The sequence below is a fragment of the Chelonoidis abingdonii genome, chromosome 7 (assembly GCF_003597395.2).
Source record: "Chelonoidis abingdonii isolate Lonesome George chromosome 7, CheloAbing_2.0, whole genome shotgun sequence".
Lineage (NCBI taxonomy): Eukaryota > Metazoa > Chordata > Testudines > Testudinidae > Chelonoidis > Chelonoidis abingdonii.
Genome location: NC_133775.1, coordinates 3,247,069 through 3,268,256, shown reverse-complemented (window position 1 = coordinate 3,268,256; position 21,188 = coordinate 3,247,069). Strand labels below are relative to the sequence as shown.

At 56.4% G+C, this 21,188-nt stretch overlaps 2 protein-coding genes across 2 annotated transcripts in view; one reads left to right on the top strand and one right to left on the bottom strand.

Annotated features, from left to right (window-relative positions):
• The window catches only part of BTBD19 (BTB domain containing 19), a 68,940-nt gene extending 60,307 nt beyond the window's left edge, over nucleotides 1-8,633 (bottom strand). The window contains exon 1 of the mRNA XM_075068278.1: nucleotides 8,017-8,633. Coding sequence (XP_074924379.1) covers nucleotides 8,017-8,105 — 89 coding nt within the window. The 5' untranslated portion in view covers nucleotides 8,106-8,633. The remainder of the gene's footprint in view (nucleotides 1-8,016) is intronic.
• Nucleotides 8,634-13,387: 4,754 nt separating this feature from the next.
• Nucleotides 13,388-20,213, top strand: DYNLT4 (dynein light chain Tctex-type 4). Its single transcript, XM_032793357.2, has 4 exons — nucleotides 13,388-13,728; nucleotides 14,291-14,403; nucleotides 15,267-15,372; nucleotides 19,386-20,213. The coding sequence occupies exons 1-4, from the start codon at nucleotides 13,388-13,390 to the stop codon at nucleotides 20,128-20,130; spliced, it is 1,305 nt and encodes a 434-aa protein (XP_032649248.2). The 3' UTR covers nucleotides 20,131-20,213.
• The last annotated feature ends 975 nt before the right edge of the window (nucleotides 20,214-21,188 follow it).

Below are 21,188 nucleotides of genomic sequence, written 5' to 3'. Positions count from 1 at the left end.
TCTCTGGTTTGAGAGCAGGGGTGGGGGTACTCTGCGTGGGGAAGGACTGGGGGTACTCTGTATGGAGCCAGGGGGTATCCTGCTGGGGGAAGGGGGCTACTTCTGTATGAGAGCGAGGGTGGGGGTACTCTGCTGGGGAAGGGGGTACCTGTTATGAGAGCAAGGGTGGTTACTCTGTAAGAGCAGGGGGTACTTCTCGTGGGGTGGGAGGGGGTACTCTGTTATGAGAGCAGGGGTTACTCTTTATTGAGAGTAGGGTATTCTTGCGTACGGGAAGGGACTCTGTATGAGAGCAGGGTAACTCTGCGTGGGAAAGGGTACTCTTGATGGAGGGAGCGGGTTTGGTACTTCTGCGTGGGAGGGTACTCTGTATGAGAGCAGGGGTTACTCTGTATGAGAGCAGGGGGTACTCTGCGTGGCGGGAAGGTGGGCCTGTGTTGTACTCTTGTATGAGTAGCAGGGGGTACTCTGCGGTGGGGGGAAGGGTACTCGTATGAGAGCAGGGAGGTACTCTGTATGAGAAGCAGGGGGGGTACTCTGCGTGGGGAAGGGGTACTCTGTATGAGAGCAGGGCGTACTCTGTATGAGAGTAGGGGGTATTCTGCATGAGGGAAGGGGTTTTACTCTGTATGAGAGCAGGTGGTAGTACTTCTGCGTGGGATGTTTAGCAGAGTACCCCCTACTCTCATACAGAGTACCCCCTGCTCTCATACAGAGTACCCCCTACCCCCACGCAGAGTACCCCCTGCTCTCATACAGAGTACCCCCTTCCCCCTGCAGAGTACCCCCTGCTCTCATACACAGTACCCCCTTCCCCCACACAGTGTCCTGACTCCCATCCCCCGTGCAGAGTACCCCCTGCTCTCATACAGAGTACCCCCTTCCCCCTGCAGAGTGCCCCCTACTCTCATACACAGTACCCCCTTCCCCCGTGCAGAGTATCCTGACTCCCATCCCCTGTTCAGAGTACCCCCTACTCTCATACAGAGTACCCCCTTCCGCCACGCAGAGTACCCCTAACCCTCTATGCAGAGTACCCCAACTCTCCATCCCCCAGGCAGAATATCCCTGTCCACCATGCAATGTACCCCCTAAACCCCATCCTCCATTCAGAGTACCTCTGACCCCCCACCCTCCCATGCAGAGCCTAATGGAGGCAGAAGAGCCCAGCATGTGGCCCCTCATGGCTGCTCCTTCACAGTAATCCCTCCTCCGCCCTCCGCCAGGCGCAGCTATCTGGGTGCTTCCTCCCTGCAAGTACCTGAGCAAATCTACTCCAGAGGGGGCCAGGACGTGCAGCCTTCACCCCTTCACCTCACTTCCCACCCACAAACACCAGTCACACCATGGGGGTGGGGTTACATCCCACTGGCGGGGGGTATGTCCCTGCATACACACACACAGTGCCTTCTACTGGCTGGACTCAACTGCCCAACCGAGTGTCATGGGCCCTGTACTGCTAATAGCTGATGGAGATTCCCCTTGCCTACCCCCCAGCGGTTCGGGAAGTGCTGAGGGTTCTCATTGTTTGCATGGCTGCTATTGTTTGTTTGTTTGGTTCAAAACGTCATGTAGGGCAGGTAAACCACTTCCTCTGGAAGATTCATAAAACTACGGGCCCCGCACCAGTGTGGAGTCAGAACTGAAAAGGAAAGTGCCGTGGGCCCCTCGCCTGCATGGAGGGGTTTTCACTCCATGCAGCAGGGAATGGAAAGTCCGGCTGCTGAGAATCAGAAATCTGCTTTTCACCTCCTTTGACTCATGACCCTTGAGTCAGGCAGCTGGGCTAGAACCAGAAATGCTGACAAATAATTCCACCGCGGGTAAACGCCTCCAACCTCCCCATTCTCCCAGGACGCCAGCAGGTGGGTGCTGCTGCCAACGCCTGCCTGGCGGCACAGTGAGGCCAGCCTGGTTGGGGGCTGCTGTTGCTCTCAACACACAGGAGGAGCCAATTCTACAACCTGTGCCCACCTCACTGTGGCATCTGGCCGTCTCATGCCCAGGCAACGGGCCAATCCACCCAGCAGCTCTGTGAGCTAAGGCAGGGTTTGATGGGCCCCGTTTTGCAGGGAAGGAAGAGGGGCAGCTCCTCAAGGGGACCGAGGATTTACATGGAAGTGAGAGGCGTAAAATCTGGGCCTAGTTTGTGGCAGAGCCAAGCCCAGAACCCTCATCTCCCAAGCGCCAGGTGGACCCAGCACAAGCACGTTGGGCACAGGCACGTGGTGCTAGGCTGCCTGTGTAGGCTGTGGCCTGAAGGGGCTGGTGAGGCTACTGACCTGGCTTTTGGGTTGAGCCCTTTAAGGGACATTGGTCCTGTTCTGTGTTTAGTGACGTTTGCCATCTCCAAGTGCTAGCGCTGGAGCCCTCTCTCTACCAGCGCATCACAAGCACACCTGCCATTCCCCGAGCACTCACCATCTCAGAGCACTTCGGGATCGATTCACCCATAACAAAATGCAGCCACCTCTGGTGTGGAAGACATCAACCACCAGCACACATCATGCAGCACCAGCGGAAGGGTGGTGAGAGGGCATTGTGGACAAGAGCAGCAAGGCAAAGCTACCCTCTGCTGAAGTGTGGGCTCTTTAATACGCATGGAGAGCAGACAGGACCTTGGCTTCAAGGACTATGCCAAAATGCCATAGGGAGTGAGCGGTAGGGGGGCTGCAAGGCTGAGTCAACCCTATGGGATCCAGGCCAGAGCCCTGGGAATGCAGAGATGATGCTCAGACAATAAACCACCCTGTTAGCACTAAGGGGCAGCGCGTGCTGCATTCCTCGAGGAGACTGGGATTTCTCTCCATTGCATCACCCAGTCCAGGTCTAAATGAGCCCAGGAATGGGGCTCGTCCACCCCGCCTCCACAAACGCTCTCTGGCAGCTCCAGCCCAAGTGGCCTGGGATCTCTCAGCAAAGGCCATTGCAGTGTGGTCCCTGTCTCCCGCTGCAGACTGTAAATCCTGGACTGGTCTCACTCAACCCAGCCTGTTCCTCTCCCAGAGCCAGTCCTGGCTCTGCCTGGTGGGCAGTGGGAGCCAGAGGCTGCCCCACGCAGCTGGGAAAAGCCACCTGACTCATTGAAACGGGACCCCCGGGTCTGGTGTTCAGACCGTTAGAACCCCGTCCTCCGAGAAACTTTGGCCACCTGAGACAAGCCAGTGGCTTGAGCTGTGTCCTTATCCAGCCCCGGCACCTCTGAGCACCTCCCTACTTTCAGCTTAGCTTTAATATTACAACCCCCATCATCCTGCTGGGGAGCTTGGCCGCAGAGACTAAGGGACTTTCCCAAGGTTACACAGGGACTCTGTGGCAGAGCAGGGAATCAAGCCCGGGTCTCTCAAGTGCCTGATGCATGGGGCCGACCGGTGCCGTCCTGCACTCTACCATGTGCACTGCAGCCATAGAAGGGAACGCGGGCTGACAGCAGCCAGCTGGGCCCCTAGGGTGTATTTCAGGAGCCTGCCCCAGAGAGGAAGGCTCAGAAATCAACAAGCATTAGGAGCCTAAATACCCTTGAGGATCTAGGCTGAACTGTGTAAATCCATCCTTAGCAAGGGGAGAGCAGCCTTCGGAGGGCTCTTGCCTGGCCGAGCAGTGACCAGTATGGGCCAAGCTCCGTATCCCAGTGCCTGAGCCTTCCCATTCCCCCCTGCACGAGACCCTCACGCATTGTAGCATCAAAGTGACCCTCACGGCACAGAGAACCCCTGGGAATCAAAAGGGCACCGCCCGGCCCCCACTCAGGGCAGAGCCTTGCAGGACAGGGCAAAAGGCAGGGGAAGGGATCACTGCCTGTTACATTTCATCCCAAGCTGCTTCTCAAGCCAGCCTCACACCATGGAGTTCAAAACTGCAGCCACCTCTGGGGTGAAACACAGCAGCTGTTTAACAGCGCACATCAACATGGCACAACAGCTGGGGCCAGGGAGTGGAGAACATAGGGCCACTGAACAATGCCGGCTGAGTTTGTAATGACTGGGGTTGGACCAAGCCAGGACACCGACCCAACAGTCCCACATCACCTGCATGGTTGATGGCTACTCCACCTGCCTCCTTCCATTACGTGCCATCGGCATTTAGGCCTGAGCTTCCCAGTCCTAGTGGGAATAGGAGCCGGGGGAAGCGAACGCTCAGGCCTAGGCGTTTAGAAATCTGCCCCTTGGGCCACAGATGAAAGTGCTGATGAGGTGCTAGAAAATCTGTTAACCACATTTTTCCACCAGCTCAGCAGGTTTGGGTTTGTGCTTTTGGCAGCCACCTGAAGCCCTGCATGGTACTGGATAGGAAACCCTGCTTCTGCTCACACCACACGGCCTCCACGAGCAGCAGTGCCAGGCACTGGAGCCAGCGCTCTGGGGCTAGGTGCACAGGCCAAGGGTGTTGCTTTTTCCCAGCACGCCTTGCTAGCTGCTCTCCCTTGGCAGCCTCAACAAAGGGTGCTCCTGAGCGTCGCCTCCTTCCATCAGCTCCAGCTTCCTCCTCCGCCGCCGGCTCCACTCCGCTTCTAGAAACGAGAGGCTCTTCTCCAGCCCTAGAGCAGGCAGGGCCTGGGCCAGTGGCCCCGCGCTGCCCCGCCGGGGGGCCCAGAGGGAGCAGATTGCTCACGCCCAGTGGCCCCTTCAGCTCCTGGGCTTCTCTGCTGCAGCTGCCACCGAGGGAGACGATGATGGGCCAATTGTGCTAGGGGTGTTGGGAGGCTCTCTGGGCCTGTCCCCTAGCGAGGCTGGGCAAAGCTCGCAGGCAGAGCTAAAAGAAAGGGGGGACTTCGCACGCACCCCCTGTCAGGCCTGATCGAAGCCAATGGAAAGGTTTGGGTCAGGCCCTTCGGGACGAACCCAGGGCTCACACGAAACAGCAACTGCTCCTGGGTTTCTTTTAGTGACGTGTTGCTGCACGAATTGGTGAAACCACCAGGAGCAAAGGCTGCTGCTTAGCTTGTCCGAGGCCAGTCCTGTGCGGGGAGGAGCTGAGGGTGGGGCATGCTGTACACATCGCTCCTGCCCCGCTGGGCCAGCTCTGTCCTCAGCCCAGGGCACCGCTGGGCCTTCTGACAGGTCCTTCCCTGCTCAGCTTTAGAGCGCTGAAAACCTGCCTGGGTCCTTCACCGGAACTGCAGATTTCCCTGGGTCGGAGCAAGTCACTGGGATTCTAGTTGCTGAACAAAGCAGCTGCGGCGGCGCTGGGGTGGAGCGTTCTCCAGCTAACTGCACCTGGGGAATGAGGTGCCCTCCTTGTGCACCCTGGTAGGGCACGTTACCACATCACACCTGCCATGCTGGGACTGTCCAAGCCCTCTGATGCCTCACAAATCTGTTGCCCAGCTACCAGCTCTGGTGTGCCACAGGCCCCAGAGCCAGCTGGCTTGGGAGGAAGGACCCAGCGGGCGGGAGGGCAGCACTGGCCGCATCCGCGACCCTTCACAAATAGATAATGGCCGTGAGGCTGGCGTACTCAGGCCCGATGCCAACTTGAGGCATGAGCTATCCAATGGTGAGTGGAGGCAACTGTATTTGTGGGCTTGGCTCCACGCAGGGCCTCCGGGGTCTAGTACAGACACTGATGCTCGGCCTCTGTCCCACAGCAGAAGGGGGTTTCCAGGGACCCCACACAGAGCAGTGACCCAGTATGGGGCTGGCAAGGCCTGCCGACGAGGGGGTGGCTGGCCAGACTCCAGGTGGCCAGGTTAGTCAGCGTAGCATCACCAGGGCATGTGAATCAGGGTGCTGAAGGCCGAAGTGGGAAGATCCCCTTTTGGAATGGCTGATCCTATCTGTGATGGGGGCTTGTGTCACACCCCCAGAGGGCTCTGCACCCCATACGGCAGCAACTCTCGGCTAGCATGTGAAACAGAAGCTGTGTCAGTTGTCTGGAACACAGCGTAGAACAGTTCTTGCTGTCACAGGAATCAGGAAGGTTCAGCAAAGTCCATCTTGGGGGGGATCCAGAGCCCTAGGCTCTCCCCCTGAGTCCCAATCCAGGAGACTGCCTCGCTTCCAGCAGCCCAACCCTAGTCATGCCCAGTTGCCCCTCCTCCATCCTTTTTCTCTTTCCCAGGCAAACTGGTCACCTGGCCTCCATGTCTTTCTTTGTTCTCCAACTCCTTCGGCTGGCTGCTTGCCAAGGATGGGCCCCGGCCATCAGTTGCCAGGATACAGAGTGTCCTGCCATTGTCTGGGTGCTGACAGCTTCCCGCTAGGGTTTCTGCAATGACCATGCACCTCTGTCTCACTAGCTAGATATTTATGCAACCCATTGAGGAAACTGAGGCACACACAGTACTCATACAAAACATGAAGTTCCCACTTCATCACAGCTTGTCCTGGCCCCTCCCACCAGCAGAGATCCTTCACCTCGCGGAGAGGCGGTAGCTAGATCAACAGAAGGATTCTTCCGTCAGCCTAGCGCTGTCTACATGGGGACTTAGGTCGGCTTAATGGCGCTGCTCAGGGGTGTAGATTTTTCATCCTCCCCCAACAGACCTAACTGTCTAGTGTAGACCAGGCCTAAGTCAAGGCAATGTGGCTGGAGTTCATGGGGCATTAAGTTCCTCAGAAGAAAGAGTCATGGGCATGTGACTGTCTTCCCACGCTCACCAGCTAGCCAGAGCCTCAGCCCCCTCGTCAAGCAGGCGGTTTCCATTTCACAGGAAGGGAACCCAAAGAGCAGTGGCAGCCCACACCTTCCTCACGCCGGGTTTTCTCAGTGGCCATCCCAGGCACCTGGTTCCTCTCTGAACTCTCCCCAGCATGGCTAGCAGACAGCAAGTGCCCTAACCAGTCACGGAGCGGCTGCGCTGTGCTCCAGGGGTGAGCGCGCACTGAGCTGGCAGGGCGGGGCCGGTAGCTGCATTCCAGCTACGGGTTTTCCAAGGGATATCTCCTCTGCAGGCAGCAGCTCGGTTCATCCGGATGACGGTCTCGCCAACAAAATGGAGGTGATGGTATCAGCTCTCAGATCCAAGGAGCACAGCGTGACTCTTCAGACTGGGCGAAGACTGTGGAAGGGAAGCCAGAGGGTGGAAGTCTGGGGTCCGGTGCATTTATGGGTTCAGTATCAGATCCTGCATTGTCTGCAACAAGGACTTCCACCCTCCCCTCAGTTTCAGTGCTCAGATGGGCCCTGCAGACTTCTCCCAGAATAAAGAACTGTCGGTGGCTCAGCTAACAGACCCCCAACCCACGGCCCCATCCCCTCCCCCTCGAATGGATTTCAGTGGGTGACTTGCTTGCATCAGAGCGCAGGGTTGTCCCTAGGTTGGCGAAATCAGCCCTCAGGTGCCAGCCGGTTCCACACACGGGCTTGTCAAATGGTTCGCAGGAAGTGAATTGAAATTACAAAAGTTTGCATAATATTCTTAGAGTGGGGGCCAATTTAACTACAGCTACCCTATCCCGCGGGCTTGCTGTCAGCAGCGGCAGGGCCAGCTATTCGTGAGAGTGCTAGGAGGTTATGGATGACCACGCTCGTTTTAAGCATAAAGCTGAGGGTCCTCAGACACTGTGTGGTATCAAGTCAAACATCTTCTGTGTTGCGTTCACAGAGCACCATTCATTCTGACGGAGCCCAGAGAGCTTTGCAAACGTACATGGACCAAGACTGAGATTTTCAATGCAGTCTAGGGGACCTCAACACATGTTTAGATACGTATCTAAACCTTCTAGGCTGCTCTGAAATTCTTAACCGCCCCACACAGAGCACTTTGTCCAGCACAGGAATGCAGCCATCTCTGGGATGAGACACAGCAACCGCTTCACAGCCCACAGCAACGCTGCACAAAGGTTTAGGACAGGAAGTAACTGGAGTAGCCTGCAGCACAGAGGCCCTCAGGAATGATGCTGGGCAGAGGGCTGTGCCCGCACACACTCTGGCAGTGGGGGCAGAGGGAGGGTGGCTGAGTTTCCATAGGGGAGATTTCAGGGACAGGTAAGTGCCCACCCTCAGTACCAGCCGTAGCCTCCGTGCCCAGGCATATCCCTGGCCTAGCCCAGCCGCTCCCCCGGCCCAGCTAACCTGAACTGCGGGTTGTTGATGAGGCTCCTGATGGCTGCGGCGAAGGCAGCCGCGTCCCCCTCCACGACGGCTGAGCCGGCACAGGCCATGGTCTGGGGTGGCGACCGAGGCAGGCGGGAGGAGCTGGGCTGAGCTTGTGGCAGAGAGAGCCAGCCAAGTTCAGCCTCAGCCAGGCTGCCCCGGCCTGCAGGTCGCTGTCTCGCTCAGCGCCTTGCGGAGAGCTGGCAGGAACCGGAGGGAGCAGGGCCAGAGACGGGGAGGAGGCCCCTGCTGCAAGCAACAGAGCTCATCACTAAGGAAACCGGCAGCTGCCCAGCTCCAAAAATCCAGCGGCTGCTGCCGACGAGGTGTGTGGGAAACCCGTGAGCCTGAACCGAGAGGAGCAGGGTCAGAGTCTAGAGCGAGGCAGCCAGATGGCCTGGGGGCCAAGCCGAGGAAAGGCAGCAAAGCAGAGGGGAGTGGGAGCAGCGGGACAGGCTTTCTGCAGGGGCTGATAATCACGCGGCGGGGGCCAGCTGGAGGGCGACGGGAAAACAGCTGGAAGATCACACCCCCAGCATCTTGCCAGAGCCAGCTAGAGCCAGCCACGGTCTCTGAGCTCAGCAGCGGCTCAGCCTTGAAACTGAAGGGCTGGTCCTCGGCCAGCTTCTGGGGTGAAGCTATGGAGTTCCACCCATCCTTCAGGCCGGCTGGATAGCTGCTGGCACTTCTGGGGGCCTTGCAGGCTCTTAGCTCCCAAATGTAGGGCAAAGTCACAGCCAGGGTCACAGACAGCATGCGTGGGCGCGAGAGTTTGCACCTTCACTATGGCGTTGTCTCGGCCAGTGTTTGGAGCGGGGCCAGGCCTCCAGGGGAGATCCTGGTGCTTGCAGGAAGTGGTGAGGTGTTCTCATGGGAGTCCTTGAAAGCCCAGAGGAAGTCTACATACGCCAGGCCTGTGCCCCTCTTGGCTAGCAATAGCCCGCAGTGCTACAGCAGAGGGGCCCGCGCTCAACACTAAAGGTCTGTCTCCAGCCTCCCCAGCCTGGGTTTTGTCCCTGAGAAGCTGGAACTGAGGCAGCCACTGAGCTTTGCCAGTCCCCTTGTGGCCAGACGATGGAGGGAAAGCGAGGGGGCAGCTGCTTGGATGAAGGATCTCTTTGTGCCATCTGGGGGGTGAGCTGTAAGGAGCCAGGGGCCATGTGGCAGAGACAGCGGCCTTGTGACGCCCGGCCTCGAGTCTCTGCAGGTACTGCTAGGGCGAAAGGCACCCCAGCTGCCGTCCTGCACCCAAGCCCACATTCACGCACGCCCGACCCTGGAAATGGGGCCACGCTGCTGGGCGCTTCCTCGCATCACTCCAAGGGCTGTGGCCACCCCCTGTAGCAATGCAGCTCCCTGTCTCCTGACACTGCTTCGGCGCGTCAGCAGTGAGTGCTGATGGTGGTTGACGTGGCAAAGGAGCATTGCAGCCACCCCTCGTCCTCGCCAGCCTTCCCATGTGGCGTCCCACCAGGAGCACACCTGTTCCCCCCTCCCTTTCAGCAAATGCCTAGCACCCTGGCAGAGGCCCTGGGTTGCAGCTAGCACACCCGTGGCTCCCAGGTGCAATGTTCCTTTGCAGGAGCCACGACCGACCCAGGTGACGCAGTGCCAACGCTGATGGTTAGTGGGAACGGCTGGAAGGAGCTGGCTGGGGCCTCAATGAGTTGTGAACCTGCCACCTGCCCTCAGACTTGTGCCCTCAGGAACTAGCGATGCCTGGGCTGTGACCCTTAGGGGCAGAGGGCTGGTCTGTTGAACATCTGGAGGGAAGAGATCAGACCGGTCCTGATGCAGAACTCTCCCGTTCACAGAAGTCTGTCCACACAAACAGACACCAAAGCAGGGCTGGAGGAAGGTGAAAGCACTTCAGGCTCGTGCCAACTCCTGTCCAGATAAGAATCTCAGCATTCACTAGAAAATAAATTGTTCCCCACCCTCGTGGCTGCAAAGAAATATTTGACATGTGACCTGACTCTTACTGACACCTGCCTGAGTCTGCAGACAGCCTGAAACAGTCACTCCAAGCAGGTGTGACCCGCCCCATTCATCTTACCCTTGAAACTTGCTGCCACCCTAGTGAGACACAAGGACATGATTATGAGGGGGTACCCCCTTTGGGGTGTCCGTAGGAACCCAGATTGCCTGAAATTTTGGATTTGTTCCTTTCCCCTCTCTCCCTCATCTCCAGTCTTTGGCTCAGGTCTGAATTCAGTGACCCACTGCAGGCTAGAGCAGAGTCCACCTTGAGCCTTCTGGCAGCTACGGTGAGCAGAGCCCTATAATTACGTGACGTGAGAGTGAGGCCTGGTCTACACTACGCGTTTAAATCGATTTAAAGAGCGTTAAATCGATTAACCTCGTAAACCCAAGTCACACTACAGCAACGCCCTTAATCAAAAAGGCTCTTAAACGAATCGACTCCCCCCGAGGAGAGATACACTAAAATCGATATTATCTCGAATAGGTAGTGACCGGAAATCACGAGGCCCCGGGAGGTACCCACAGTGCACCACTGACCGCTCTGGAAGCAATCAGAACTCGAGCACTGGCCAGGTAAACAGAAAACCCCGCGAAACTTGAATCAATTGTCCGTTGGCCAGGCAGGAGCTCTGAATCAGCACAGTGACCACGCAGACCAGCAGCACAGGTACAACAAGTCCCTAAACGAAAAAAGAGCACAGCCGGGACCGCCACAAGAGTACGGATCGAGCGCATATGGAAGACAGTCAACAGAACCCGGGCGAAAGACAAAGAAAAAAATTTAAGAATCAAGTCGGGACGGGAAAAGCACAGCAGGGACCAGTCATTGCAGAGTAAAAGTAAGGAGCTCACAGGCATACCAAAAACCAAAGAAGAATCAAACGAAGGTCTGCAGCCGAAAACACGCCTATCGGAGCTGCATCAAATAGGGGCTGCGCAACCAACCCACCCCTGCGGATCAGAAGGTCGGGTGAATAAACCGGCTGAGACTGCGGAGGGGAAGATGAGGAGAAGGAAGAGGGAGAAGAGCTGCTGATACACACAGCACCCTAGCCCCAACACCAAGCTTTGGACCCAGAATTACCATCCCCACCCTCCCAACCACAAGCCCACCAGCGAAGCATGAAGCACCTCTGTGATGGGTACCTGGTAAATACAAAACGCCTTGAGTACCAAAAATTGCAGAACATTTCTGGCAAGGCACCCTATTGTCTCCCAGTAGACACTTCCGCCATCATGTAGCAAGGAAGTCAGAACAAAGCTCACAAAGCACAGCCGCGTATGGCACCATACTGCCATCCAAAACATACGTGCATCCCGTTGATGCCAGAGAGTAACATTCATTAACCGGAAAATCAGGACTTAAATGAGGGGCAGACATGGCGATTTCCTACTGGGCACCGCTAATCCGTCCATTTTTTTTTTTTTTTTACCGTAGCAAAGCGGGGGAGGGAGGAAATGAAGCGCTGAGTTCTCAGCGTTGCGAGCAGGAATCCGCCAGGACCAGCCAACGACAATGCCAGGACTTCATGAACGCAGCCATGCATAGAGGACGAGAAAGAGGAGTGGGTTTGGAGTTCCTCTAACAGAACAAGCCACAAAGATCACTGTAATGAACGCGAGAAGTCAAACAGAAAAGCCTACATGGCCGCAGGAAGCTAATGGATGCCTGGACCCTGCGTCTTGAGATGCAACACCAGAGCCACAGGCACTCAAATTAAATATGCAAAAATCGACCTTGTAGTGAAACACATGGCAGAAGGTGATAGTTATTCACGTGAAAGAAACAAGCCATGTTCTGTAAAATGATCGTGACATACTCCTCACCCGTTGTCCTCCCACAAGCAGCTGCAACAGTGCCGCCCCCAACGCCATCCCGAAGCAGCCAATAAGCGAGGAAAAGAGAACACAGATGAAAGGGCCAGAAATCATGAGAACACGCAATGACAATAGCTCATCAAGAATGAGTGAAGATGCTAGCAAAGACAGAAATGCCATGAACGAGCAAGAAGACTCGAGATAAGTGTAGCAGGAAAGATAGCGTGGCAGAGCAACGCGGCAAGCTGCTGCGTCTCAAACGATACCCGCCAACGCATGGGGACCAGCGAAGAGCAGCGCTTACAAGTCCCGGCGCAGCCCCAAGGTTCAACCACCCGCAAAAGCTCCCACTCCAATATCTCCCCACCCAGACGTGAAGAACTTGGGGAAGGCTCCGCACCGCCCACTCCACCACCCCCTGGACATCCAAGCAAAAGCTGCATACGTGAAAGACTAAAGCGCCCCTTTCCGTCACATATCCCCCCCAAAGCACACAGCAGGATAACCTGAAACCTGTCGTTAAATACTTTTAATAAAGAAACATCCAAAGGAAGGGCGTACAGGAATGACTTAAGAAAGAAGAACATGATTAAACAATACCTGAATGACTTAATAAAGAATACATGAGTGAACATACGGACTTATTCCCACAAACGAAAGCAAAGAAGGGAGGGGCTTAAGGAATGAGTCAATCACCAGGGGGGGAGTGCATCAAGGGGAAACAAACACAGCATACACGACCCAGCCCGTCCGAAACCGTTCAGGCTCCTCCAGCCACCGCCTCCTGGGTTGCTCTCTAATCGCCCTGTCCGCTGCTCGAACCAGCGGCCAGGATGCCTCAGCCTCCCACCACCGCATAAATGCCCCCACCCACAGAGAGTGGAGCACACAGCAAGCAGCAATAACAAACGGAACAGTGGTTGGCTGAGTCTGACGGTAAGTAAAGTTCGCCACGCCCTGAAACGCCAAACACACTAACCACCATCCGCACTCTCACCAGTAAAGACAGCGTCTGACCCGTCCAGGCTGCCTGTGAGCTTCAATGAGCCAGGCATCAAAGGTAGGCGGGTCACCCCAGATAACACAGCATCTCAACATCCCAACGTTATTCGGTCGGAAGAAATCCTTGCTGCAGCCGGTAAAAACAGAGTGTGCTCGAAGACACAAAGCAGGAACCCCGCACCACGGGATGGGGAAACTCCTTGACCACAGGCTTGCAGCACCATAAAAGACCCCTGCGGACGTAATGGGGCCGAGCGCCGGCCAAGAAAGGGTAGGTCCATCTATGCCCCCCCACAGAGGAAACCATGCAGCAAAGCAGCCAACTATCCACCTGCACGTCCAGAGCACAACCTCGAGCAGCAGCTGAACGATGCGGGCACTTCATCACCAGCAGCCCCCACAGAAATGCCCCACTCAAATTGAGTCCCGACGACGTACGCGGCATGCAAGCGTCCAAGGCGATGCCACCGCTTCTCCACGTGAGCTGCCTCACTAGTAAGGCGTTCAGGGCAGGGAAAGCATCAAGTCAAAGAAATGCCTAGACGCCATGCGAAAGTGTGCGCCACGGGAAACGCCCACACCTCAAACAGGCGGCCACATCCCGGCGGTCCCCACCCCAAAACGCTCAAATGGGAAACCGGACCATTACCAGGCAGACCCAAAACGCAGGGCCCGCAGAGGGAGAATCCAGTGCCAGCCTCAACGCTCCGCGCCGGCGCTGCCGAGCTGCCTCCCCGCTCCCTGCCCTTGCATCAGTCCAAACAGCAACAAGAGGCGCGAGGTGTTGAAAACGCACGATACGTTACTGATCTCAGCAGGGCGCATCCGCGAGCTTGCTCATCACCAGGGAAAAAGCTCAAAAAAGGGGCGCTGCCTCACAAAGGAAGGGTGAGGCTGTACCCAGAACCACCCTCGACAATGATTTCTGCCCCATCAGGCACTGGGTTCTCAACCCAGAATTCCAAGGGGCGGGGGAGACTGAGGGAACTATGGGATAGCTATGGAACGGCTACCCACAGTGCACCACTCCAGAAATCGATGCTAGCCTTGGACCATGGACGCACACCATCGAATTAACGTGCCTAGTGTGGACGCGCACACTCGACTTTATAATATCATTTTTAAGAAACCGATTTTAGCTAATTCGATATTATCCCTAGTGTAGATGTGGCCTGAGACCCACAAGGCCATTCACTCCTCTACTCACTGGTTTAGTGCATTAAACGAACAAATCATCATCAATACAAGCTAGGCTGGAAGCATGAGTGTGATCAAACTTCATGCTTCAGGGCAGAAGATAATCGCCAGCGAGGGGACAGAAGGAAATCTCACAGCGAGGTGAATCATGGCATGAGAGGCGGCCTGTCTTCCTTCAAACCATCCAGCTCTGACCCATGTTGAAGGCAGGACAGTGGGCTGGATGGCGTATTCTTCTGTTCTGTAACTGCAGGAAGCAGAGTGCTGGACTGAATGAACTGTGCCGGGGCAGGAGCTCCTGCCGCATGGTCCTAGATTTGCCTGCTCAGGGTCTCTGTGACGGACTCATTGGCCACGTGGGGAAGTGTAAGACGTGCTGCCTGAGGCTGCCCCTATTCAAGAGGAACCACTTGTGTTCTGGGCTAGTGTGAACAGCACCCAGTGCAGTGGGCTTCTGGTCTGTGACAAGAGCGCTGACGTGCTATGGGAATATAAATTATAACCAATAATTAAAGGGACACACACTGCTTGAAAGCACACCTCGGTAACACACGTCCTTCCCTGGGTCGCAAACAACACTTCAGATTATCAAAGAGGAAAAAATTTTAGAAACCCATTGAGCTTTTCTCTAGTTCTGCTGGTTGGTCATCCTGCGTGTCCCTTTTTTTGGCCAATAAAAGAGAATGAAATCCCGGTCACCGTTCTCAGGGTTCTGGGAGTGCACTGTTGGGTTGCAGACACTTCAGGGAGCAGTTATACATTTAAAAATATCAGGTTTTTTTTTTAACTAATAGAAACATTTCTACAGGCCTTTAGGTTTTGTACAAGGCTTGTTTGTACAAAGTCTAAATCAGAGGGCAAAGCGGGAGGTGATAGCTTCCCTCTCAAATGCTGATCAGGATCCAGTTAGCTAGATACAGGCCACAAAACAATCATACACCAGAAGAGTTGGTTCTTTTAGAGTTTACACACTCAGTCACTCCCTGTGTTCAGGGCAGTTTGTTCACACACTCAGTACTACAGGGAGAGGGGAGATCTAAGTAGCTAGACTAGGTAGTTAGACAGATATAGATTTGGTGTTGGGGTTTGTCAGTTTCTTAAATGAATCCCCAAAGAGAGAACGTGTGTTCGGCAGAACGCAGAGGAGAGCTCCCGGTACCGGGCAGTGAAGAGTTAAAGTTATTCTACGTGAGGGCCAAAGGATTGCAGAGTCACATAGCAACACTGAGTGTTTCACTACAAAATAAACACACTGCCTGTCATTTGTGGGCAGCGTCCCTACTACCCAATGTCCCAGCCCCTCCTGGAAAGTCACACAGGAGCCGACGGGGAAAGGTAGGTCTGGCGGTGAAGAAATCAGTGGCCAGACAATGACTCCAGCTCACGAGAGTCATGGTGGGGCAAGAGGAGGGGGTTGAGACTGAACTGAGTGGCTGGGAGCAGTGGCATGGATGTGACCAGGTAGATGGATGGATGTGACTGGGCAGGTTGGAGGAAGCCAGGAGCATCGGAGAGGACCGAGGTCAGGGGATGCAGTGAGGGAGGGCAGAGGGGCCGCAGGACAAAGCACCGTGGAGATTCGAAGGGCAGGGTGAGCAAGCGGGAAGGAAGCGTGGGGATGCTGTCTGGGAGGATGCACCGGGTGATGCCTGGGAGGCACTAGTCCTCGGAAGCTTTGCAAACCAGGCCGCGCAATTCTGAACTGGATTCTCACGGAGGCTGGTGTGAGAGGGTCCAGGTCCTCCAAGCCAGAGATCAGTGGGGCCGCGGCATCCCAAAGCCTCTGAAGTGCAGCAAGTGGAGATAAAGGAAAACATGAAAGGTGCTGTGATAGCCAGGGCAGGATGTGATTGAGAGAGCAATACGGAAGCAGGGTCGAGGCCAGGATCCATTCCCAAGAGGGGCAGGGGACTCAGAGACCAGGGACAAGAGCTACCTAAAGTTAGCCCTGGTTTTGGGTGCCCGGCTTGAGACCCCCTAAAGCCCCAGCCCTCTGGAAATTGAGGCCTTTGTGTCTACTCATCCCTTCTGACACTGTTGGCCAAAGCAACGAGGGAGGAAAAAGGCGTCTGGGGTGAAGTGGGACTCCCAAGTTTCTGCTTTCCGCTAGGGCTGGGCAAGGAGAGGGGCCAGGGACATGCCGGCACTACTGGATATTTAGGTCTGTGGCAGAGAGGTGAGGGAGTGTCCTGATGTAGGGGAGGGCCAAAGTCAAGTGGTGAGTAAGGAGGGGCCTGTAACAACAGCCCGGAGGGCTGGGAAGGAAGGTGGAATTTCCTTGGCTGCCAGCCCCGGACATGGGACATGGGTCAGGGTACAAGACAGCAGTACCCCTGGCACATGGCAAGGGCTGGTACCAGCTCCTTCCGGGGCCTGCTGCTCCTTTAAAAAGAAAAAAATTGTAAATAAATCTGCATCTCACCCCAAACCGAGGCCCCAGTCCTGCCATTAGATCCACACAGGTCAGGTCTGGACACAGGAGGTGCCTGCTTGAACCCGATCCCAGGATCAGGGCCTGGGAGTCAGGGCTGGAGGTGGGGGTAGGTGACCTGTCAGCCCCTGCCAGAGGAGGGAATAGGACAGCCTGGCCTTCCCTTGTAGCAAGCAAACCCTGCTGCCCGAAATGCCACAAAATTCAGGAAAGAAAGGGGAAAACCCAGGGCCTCAGAGAAACACAGTCACGGATCAGAGCCTGCCCAGCCCTGCCTGCCTCTGCCCCCACCCTTTTGAAGACTCTTGCATTGAACTGTCACATCAAATGGGCCAATGATTTACTGCAGCGGGGGGAATTATTAAGCCAGCAGGCAGGAGCAGGGGCCTCCAGGGGAGTGCACAGCAAGCCAGTGCAAGTGCTGGCGAGATAACGGGCATTAACACTCTTCCCTGGGATATCTCCGCTCACAGATCCGGGGAAAGGTGACTCTGCCCGCAATCCCGCAGCCCTGTCGGAGCGGGTGGCACTGCCAGGTGAGGTCGAGCCGGAGACTTGCCTGCTGAAGTGACACCACAAATTCCTTTTGCCCCACCCTGGCCCACTGCATTTGGGCTGTTTCCAAGTGAAGGATCGATTATTAATTGTAGGCTTATTTATTTTCTAGTCATTGCAAAGAAAAAGCAAATGACAGCGAAGCTCAGAAATAAAATTGCCCTGGCTTCCATTGTAATTCGCCTGCATGCAGATGGATACTCGTTTTCTGTGAAAACTCCCGAGTGCAGATGGGACACGGGCAGCGAGGTGTCCTGGTTATTTATTTGTTCCCACTGCATTGCCTAGAGTAACTGAGCCTTCCGGGACTGTGAACGCCCACCCGCCCCCATGCATAAGAGATATGAGCTGGCACCCATTGGAGTCAACGGTGAAGCTCCCACTGAATTCGCCAGTGGAGGATCAGGCACTGGGAGATCCCACCTGGGTCCCAGCCTACATCCATACTCAGAGCTGGAGGTGGGACACCCAACCCAAGTAGGGTGAGAGTGAGCAGTCTTGGCAGGATGGGCCATGGTGAGCTGTGGGCAGGGCTAGCCGCCCCAAGTGCAAACGCACTGAGACCCCATGGGTAGCTCCAGGACAGCTAGGGCAAGTTTGTCTTCTGGGGCTGGGAATCTCGCCACCAGTGCAGACACAGCCTGGTGGCTTGTACTTACCTGCTCCCGCACCCCATGAACCAGGCGCACTGCAAGGCTGTGGTCTCTGCCTTTATATCCAGGGCATTTGCAACTGACTTAAAGGGCAGGGAGACTCCTGCCCCTTGGAAAGATGAAGCAGGAACACTTTAGTGGCTACATATTCTCTCAATGGCGCCCCCCAGAAACGAGCAGGCTCTTTGCATGGGTCAGGTTAAAACTCAGCTGAACAAAGCACTACAGAACACGTGTGCATTGACCTCAGAGGAACGTCCTTCCTGGCTCCGGTACGTCTCTGGCTGGAAGTTGTTTCTTAGTAGTGCATTTAAAGAGGGAAAATCCCCAAACGTGCCCATCTCTGCTGGACAAACCACGTCAGTAACGGTGAATGGCACTGAAAACTGGGAGAGGCGTGTTAACATCAGCCCCATGCTCTCAAGGGGGTGATGGGTGTATTTCAGTGAAGGTCTTAGGCGTGGTCCTGCTCAGGCCCCAGAGGATCCAATCCTTAGTCCAACTCTCTGGCCAGGGCTCTCCTGACACCCGGCGTAAGGGTGAGAGACTTCCCGTATCCAGCGAGGCCGGAACAGCCCAGAAAGTCAGCCTCCCTCCTTGGCACTTCTGCTTCTTGACTCTGGCCAGAAGTTGGGAGGTGCAGCAGCAGCCGTGACAATGAAACTCCAGGGGCAAGCTAGCCAGACTCCCGCACCCCTCCACTTAAGGAGAGAGAATGTTGGGTAAGGGCTTGTTCCGTCCACGCCAGTTTTCCGGCTTCCATTTCATAGGTTTTCAGTCACAAAGGTGCCAGATACCATGGTGATGGGCCTGAGGAGTCTAAAATAGGAAATCTCTTGTCAAAGCCAAGGGAGCTGGTGCTCCATTTAAAATGCCCTAGTCACATGCAACGGGACCATCCTCCAGGCCTTAGTTACATCCCTTTGACTGAGTAATTGTCCTTTCTTGGAGGCTCTTGTCTTTGCTGCCCTTGGCACAGCTGTTCTGTACACATCTCCCAAAGTGAAAGGGAATCAGCTCTTGGCCATCCTCCTACCAAGCGGCCTGTCAAATGTACCAGCCGCTGGGAGCATTCACACCGGCTCCTCTTGCCTGGGTCTCTCCGGAGACGTTTGGCTCGCCGTGGAATGCAGGGGCTTGGGGGCAGTGTAAATACTAGCGAACCAGAATAGAAACTGCCTTGAGATAACAAGCTAAAGCTACAGAGGCTGAGGAGTTGCCTGATGTGTCTGTAAATTAACTCGGACCTTCCTGGCTTTTGTGGGCGTTATCCCCAGAGCCCCACTGCAGCACGGAGAGCAATTCCCAGGGAACGCACGTAGCGGAGGCCAGGGCACTTAGCGGGAGGCAGCTCCAGTGCCGGGGTTCCTGCGCTATGCTGGTTGGAAGCAGGAGCCACTCGCTCAGGCTTGCTGATGTCCCCAGACACTTTGCTAAGATGTTCCCGGGCTATGGAACATGCCTCAAGGTCTTGCTGCACCAGGGAGATGGCCCCTTGTTCCAATGGTTGTCAGTACCAGGTCCACCCAGGTCCCCGTCCCCATTTGGTATTGGAAGCTCCTTGAGCGTAACAGGACAATGCCATTTCCAGCACCGCTACAGGAAGGCTTTAGCCCAGGGGTCCTGCCTGCCGTCACCCAGGCGGGCAGCGAGCTGAGTGGGTGGTGGAAGTGGAGTAACCTGACAGCACGGCTCTTCTCTTTGTCCAGACCCAGGTGTCACCCCAGGGACATGGCAGGCAAGCCGCTAGCACTGTCCCAGGAGGCTCTGGCCCAGTTCAACCAGGCAGTAGCGTCAGAGAACCCAGAGGCCACACGCCTGAGGGCGGGCTCGCTGTCCACCCGCCGCAGCTCTCACTCGGTGGAGAACCCTCCCAGGCCCCTGATGCGGCTGAAGAGCATAGAGGAGGGGAAGCCGCCCTCCCTGCACTCCCGGAGGAGCTCCGTCATGAGCATCACCAACGCCCCCTTCACCAGCCGAAGAAACTCTGTCTCCATGGCAATGGGAGGGAGGCGCCTCTCCATCGGCCCCTGGGTGCACAGCGGGCGGGTGAGCTTCTCGGGGCTCCCCCTCTTCCAGCCCATCCGGGAGAGGCAGTATGAGAACACCTACAAGACCCGGCCAGACAAAGGCTGCAAATTCAATGCCTGCCGGGCCCAGCAGGCACTGGAGTCCACCCTCACCAGTTACCTGGGGGATGCCAAGTACAACCCGGTGACAAGCGGGCAGCTGGCCCAGAGCCTGTCTGAGCTCATCCGCAGCCGCCTGAAGGACCTCACCCCACCCCGCTACAAGCTGGTCTGTAACGTCTTCCTGGGCCAGCAGGGCCAGCAGAGCCTGCAGGTGGCCAGCCGCTGCCTCTGGGACCCAGAGAGCGACAGCGTCGCCTCCGCCACCTTCGTCAATGCCTCCCTCTTTGCCGTGGCCACGGTGCACGGGCTGTACTTCGAGTAGCGCCTGGGCCAGCACCTGCCAGGAGCGGAGTTCTCCACTCCACCACTGGCACGGCAGGAGAGGCCCAGCCAGAAATAAAGAGAAGCCTGCCCTGACCTCTGGGGTGTGTGTTAACTCACGGTTTTCTCAACCAGCTGTGGGGCTGGCTGGCGGCACGAGGAAGCCTGGCCTCTACTTTGCTGGTGTGGGGCCCTGGGTCAGCAGAGAATGGGCTGTTCTCTGGGTTCCACTCACCATCAGGGGGTTGCAATGGGGACTGCTGTACCAGATAAAGGCCCAGCTGAGCACGGGGCCCCCGTGCCACGCACTGTACGACACAGAGGGAGAGCTCAGTGTTCGCACTGACCAGGCAGGCAAAGCAGGGGGAGTGGGGATGTTCTGCCCCTTCGCAGAGACCGGAAAGCTCAGATGTTAAGCCTGCCTACAAGGTTTTGATGTCTGGCAATCTCGGCCTAAGGGACTTTCCCCAGGGCACATGGGGAAGCCATAACAGAACCAGGAATTGAAGCTACAACTCCCGCATCCCCTGCTGGCACCTGAATCGTGGCCTGTCCTGCTGGGAAAGCAAGGGCTGAGATTGAGCTCTGGCTGTTCTGAGCAAGGCCCTGGCACCCTCCCAGCCCTGGCTTTCTGGCTACTCCCACGGTCAGAGAGGTTGCTGCTGAGCCCTGAGAACAGGGGCGCAGTGGAGGCCCTCCTGCTGCTCCACCTCCACCCAGCCTGCCCTGAGCCACAAGGGACCTGTCTGAGCCAGTGGTCCCAACTCATGTCCATTGGGCCAGAGGGTGACTAGCCTAAGGGCAGGCCAAGGACCAGCACGAACCAGAGGGAAGGGTGCTCACAGGCAGATGTTAACACCCTCCCACCCAAGCCCAGGCCTCGGTAGCCTTCCAAAGGGCATGAGTGGGAAGGTATGGAGCACCACCCTGGTCCCACACAGCAGGGAACTGGGCACCAGTGAGGTGAGCAGCTTTTTTCCAGGACCCAGCAGCTCTAGGCTCGCCAGGAGCACTGCCTCCCACTCCCAGAGCCAGAGCGCAGGGCCCCAGCTCGTTTGC

Coding starts and splice junctions, on each gene's coding strand:
- DYNLT4 (XM_032793357.2), top strand. CDS start 13,388: ATGCGAAAGTGTGCGCCACGGGAAACGCCCACACCTCAAACAGGCGGC. Junction 14,404..15,266: donor CATTGGCCACGTGGGGAAGT/GTAAGACGTGCT, acceptor AGCAACACTGAG/TGTTTCACTACAAAATAAAC. Junction 15,373..19,385: donor ACAGGAGCCGACGGGGAAAG/GTAGGTCTGGCG, acceptor CTCTTTGTCCAG/ACCCAGGTGTCACCCCAGGG.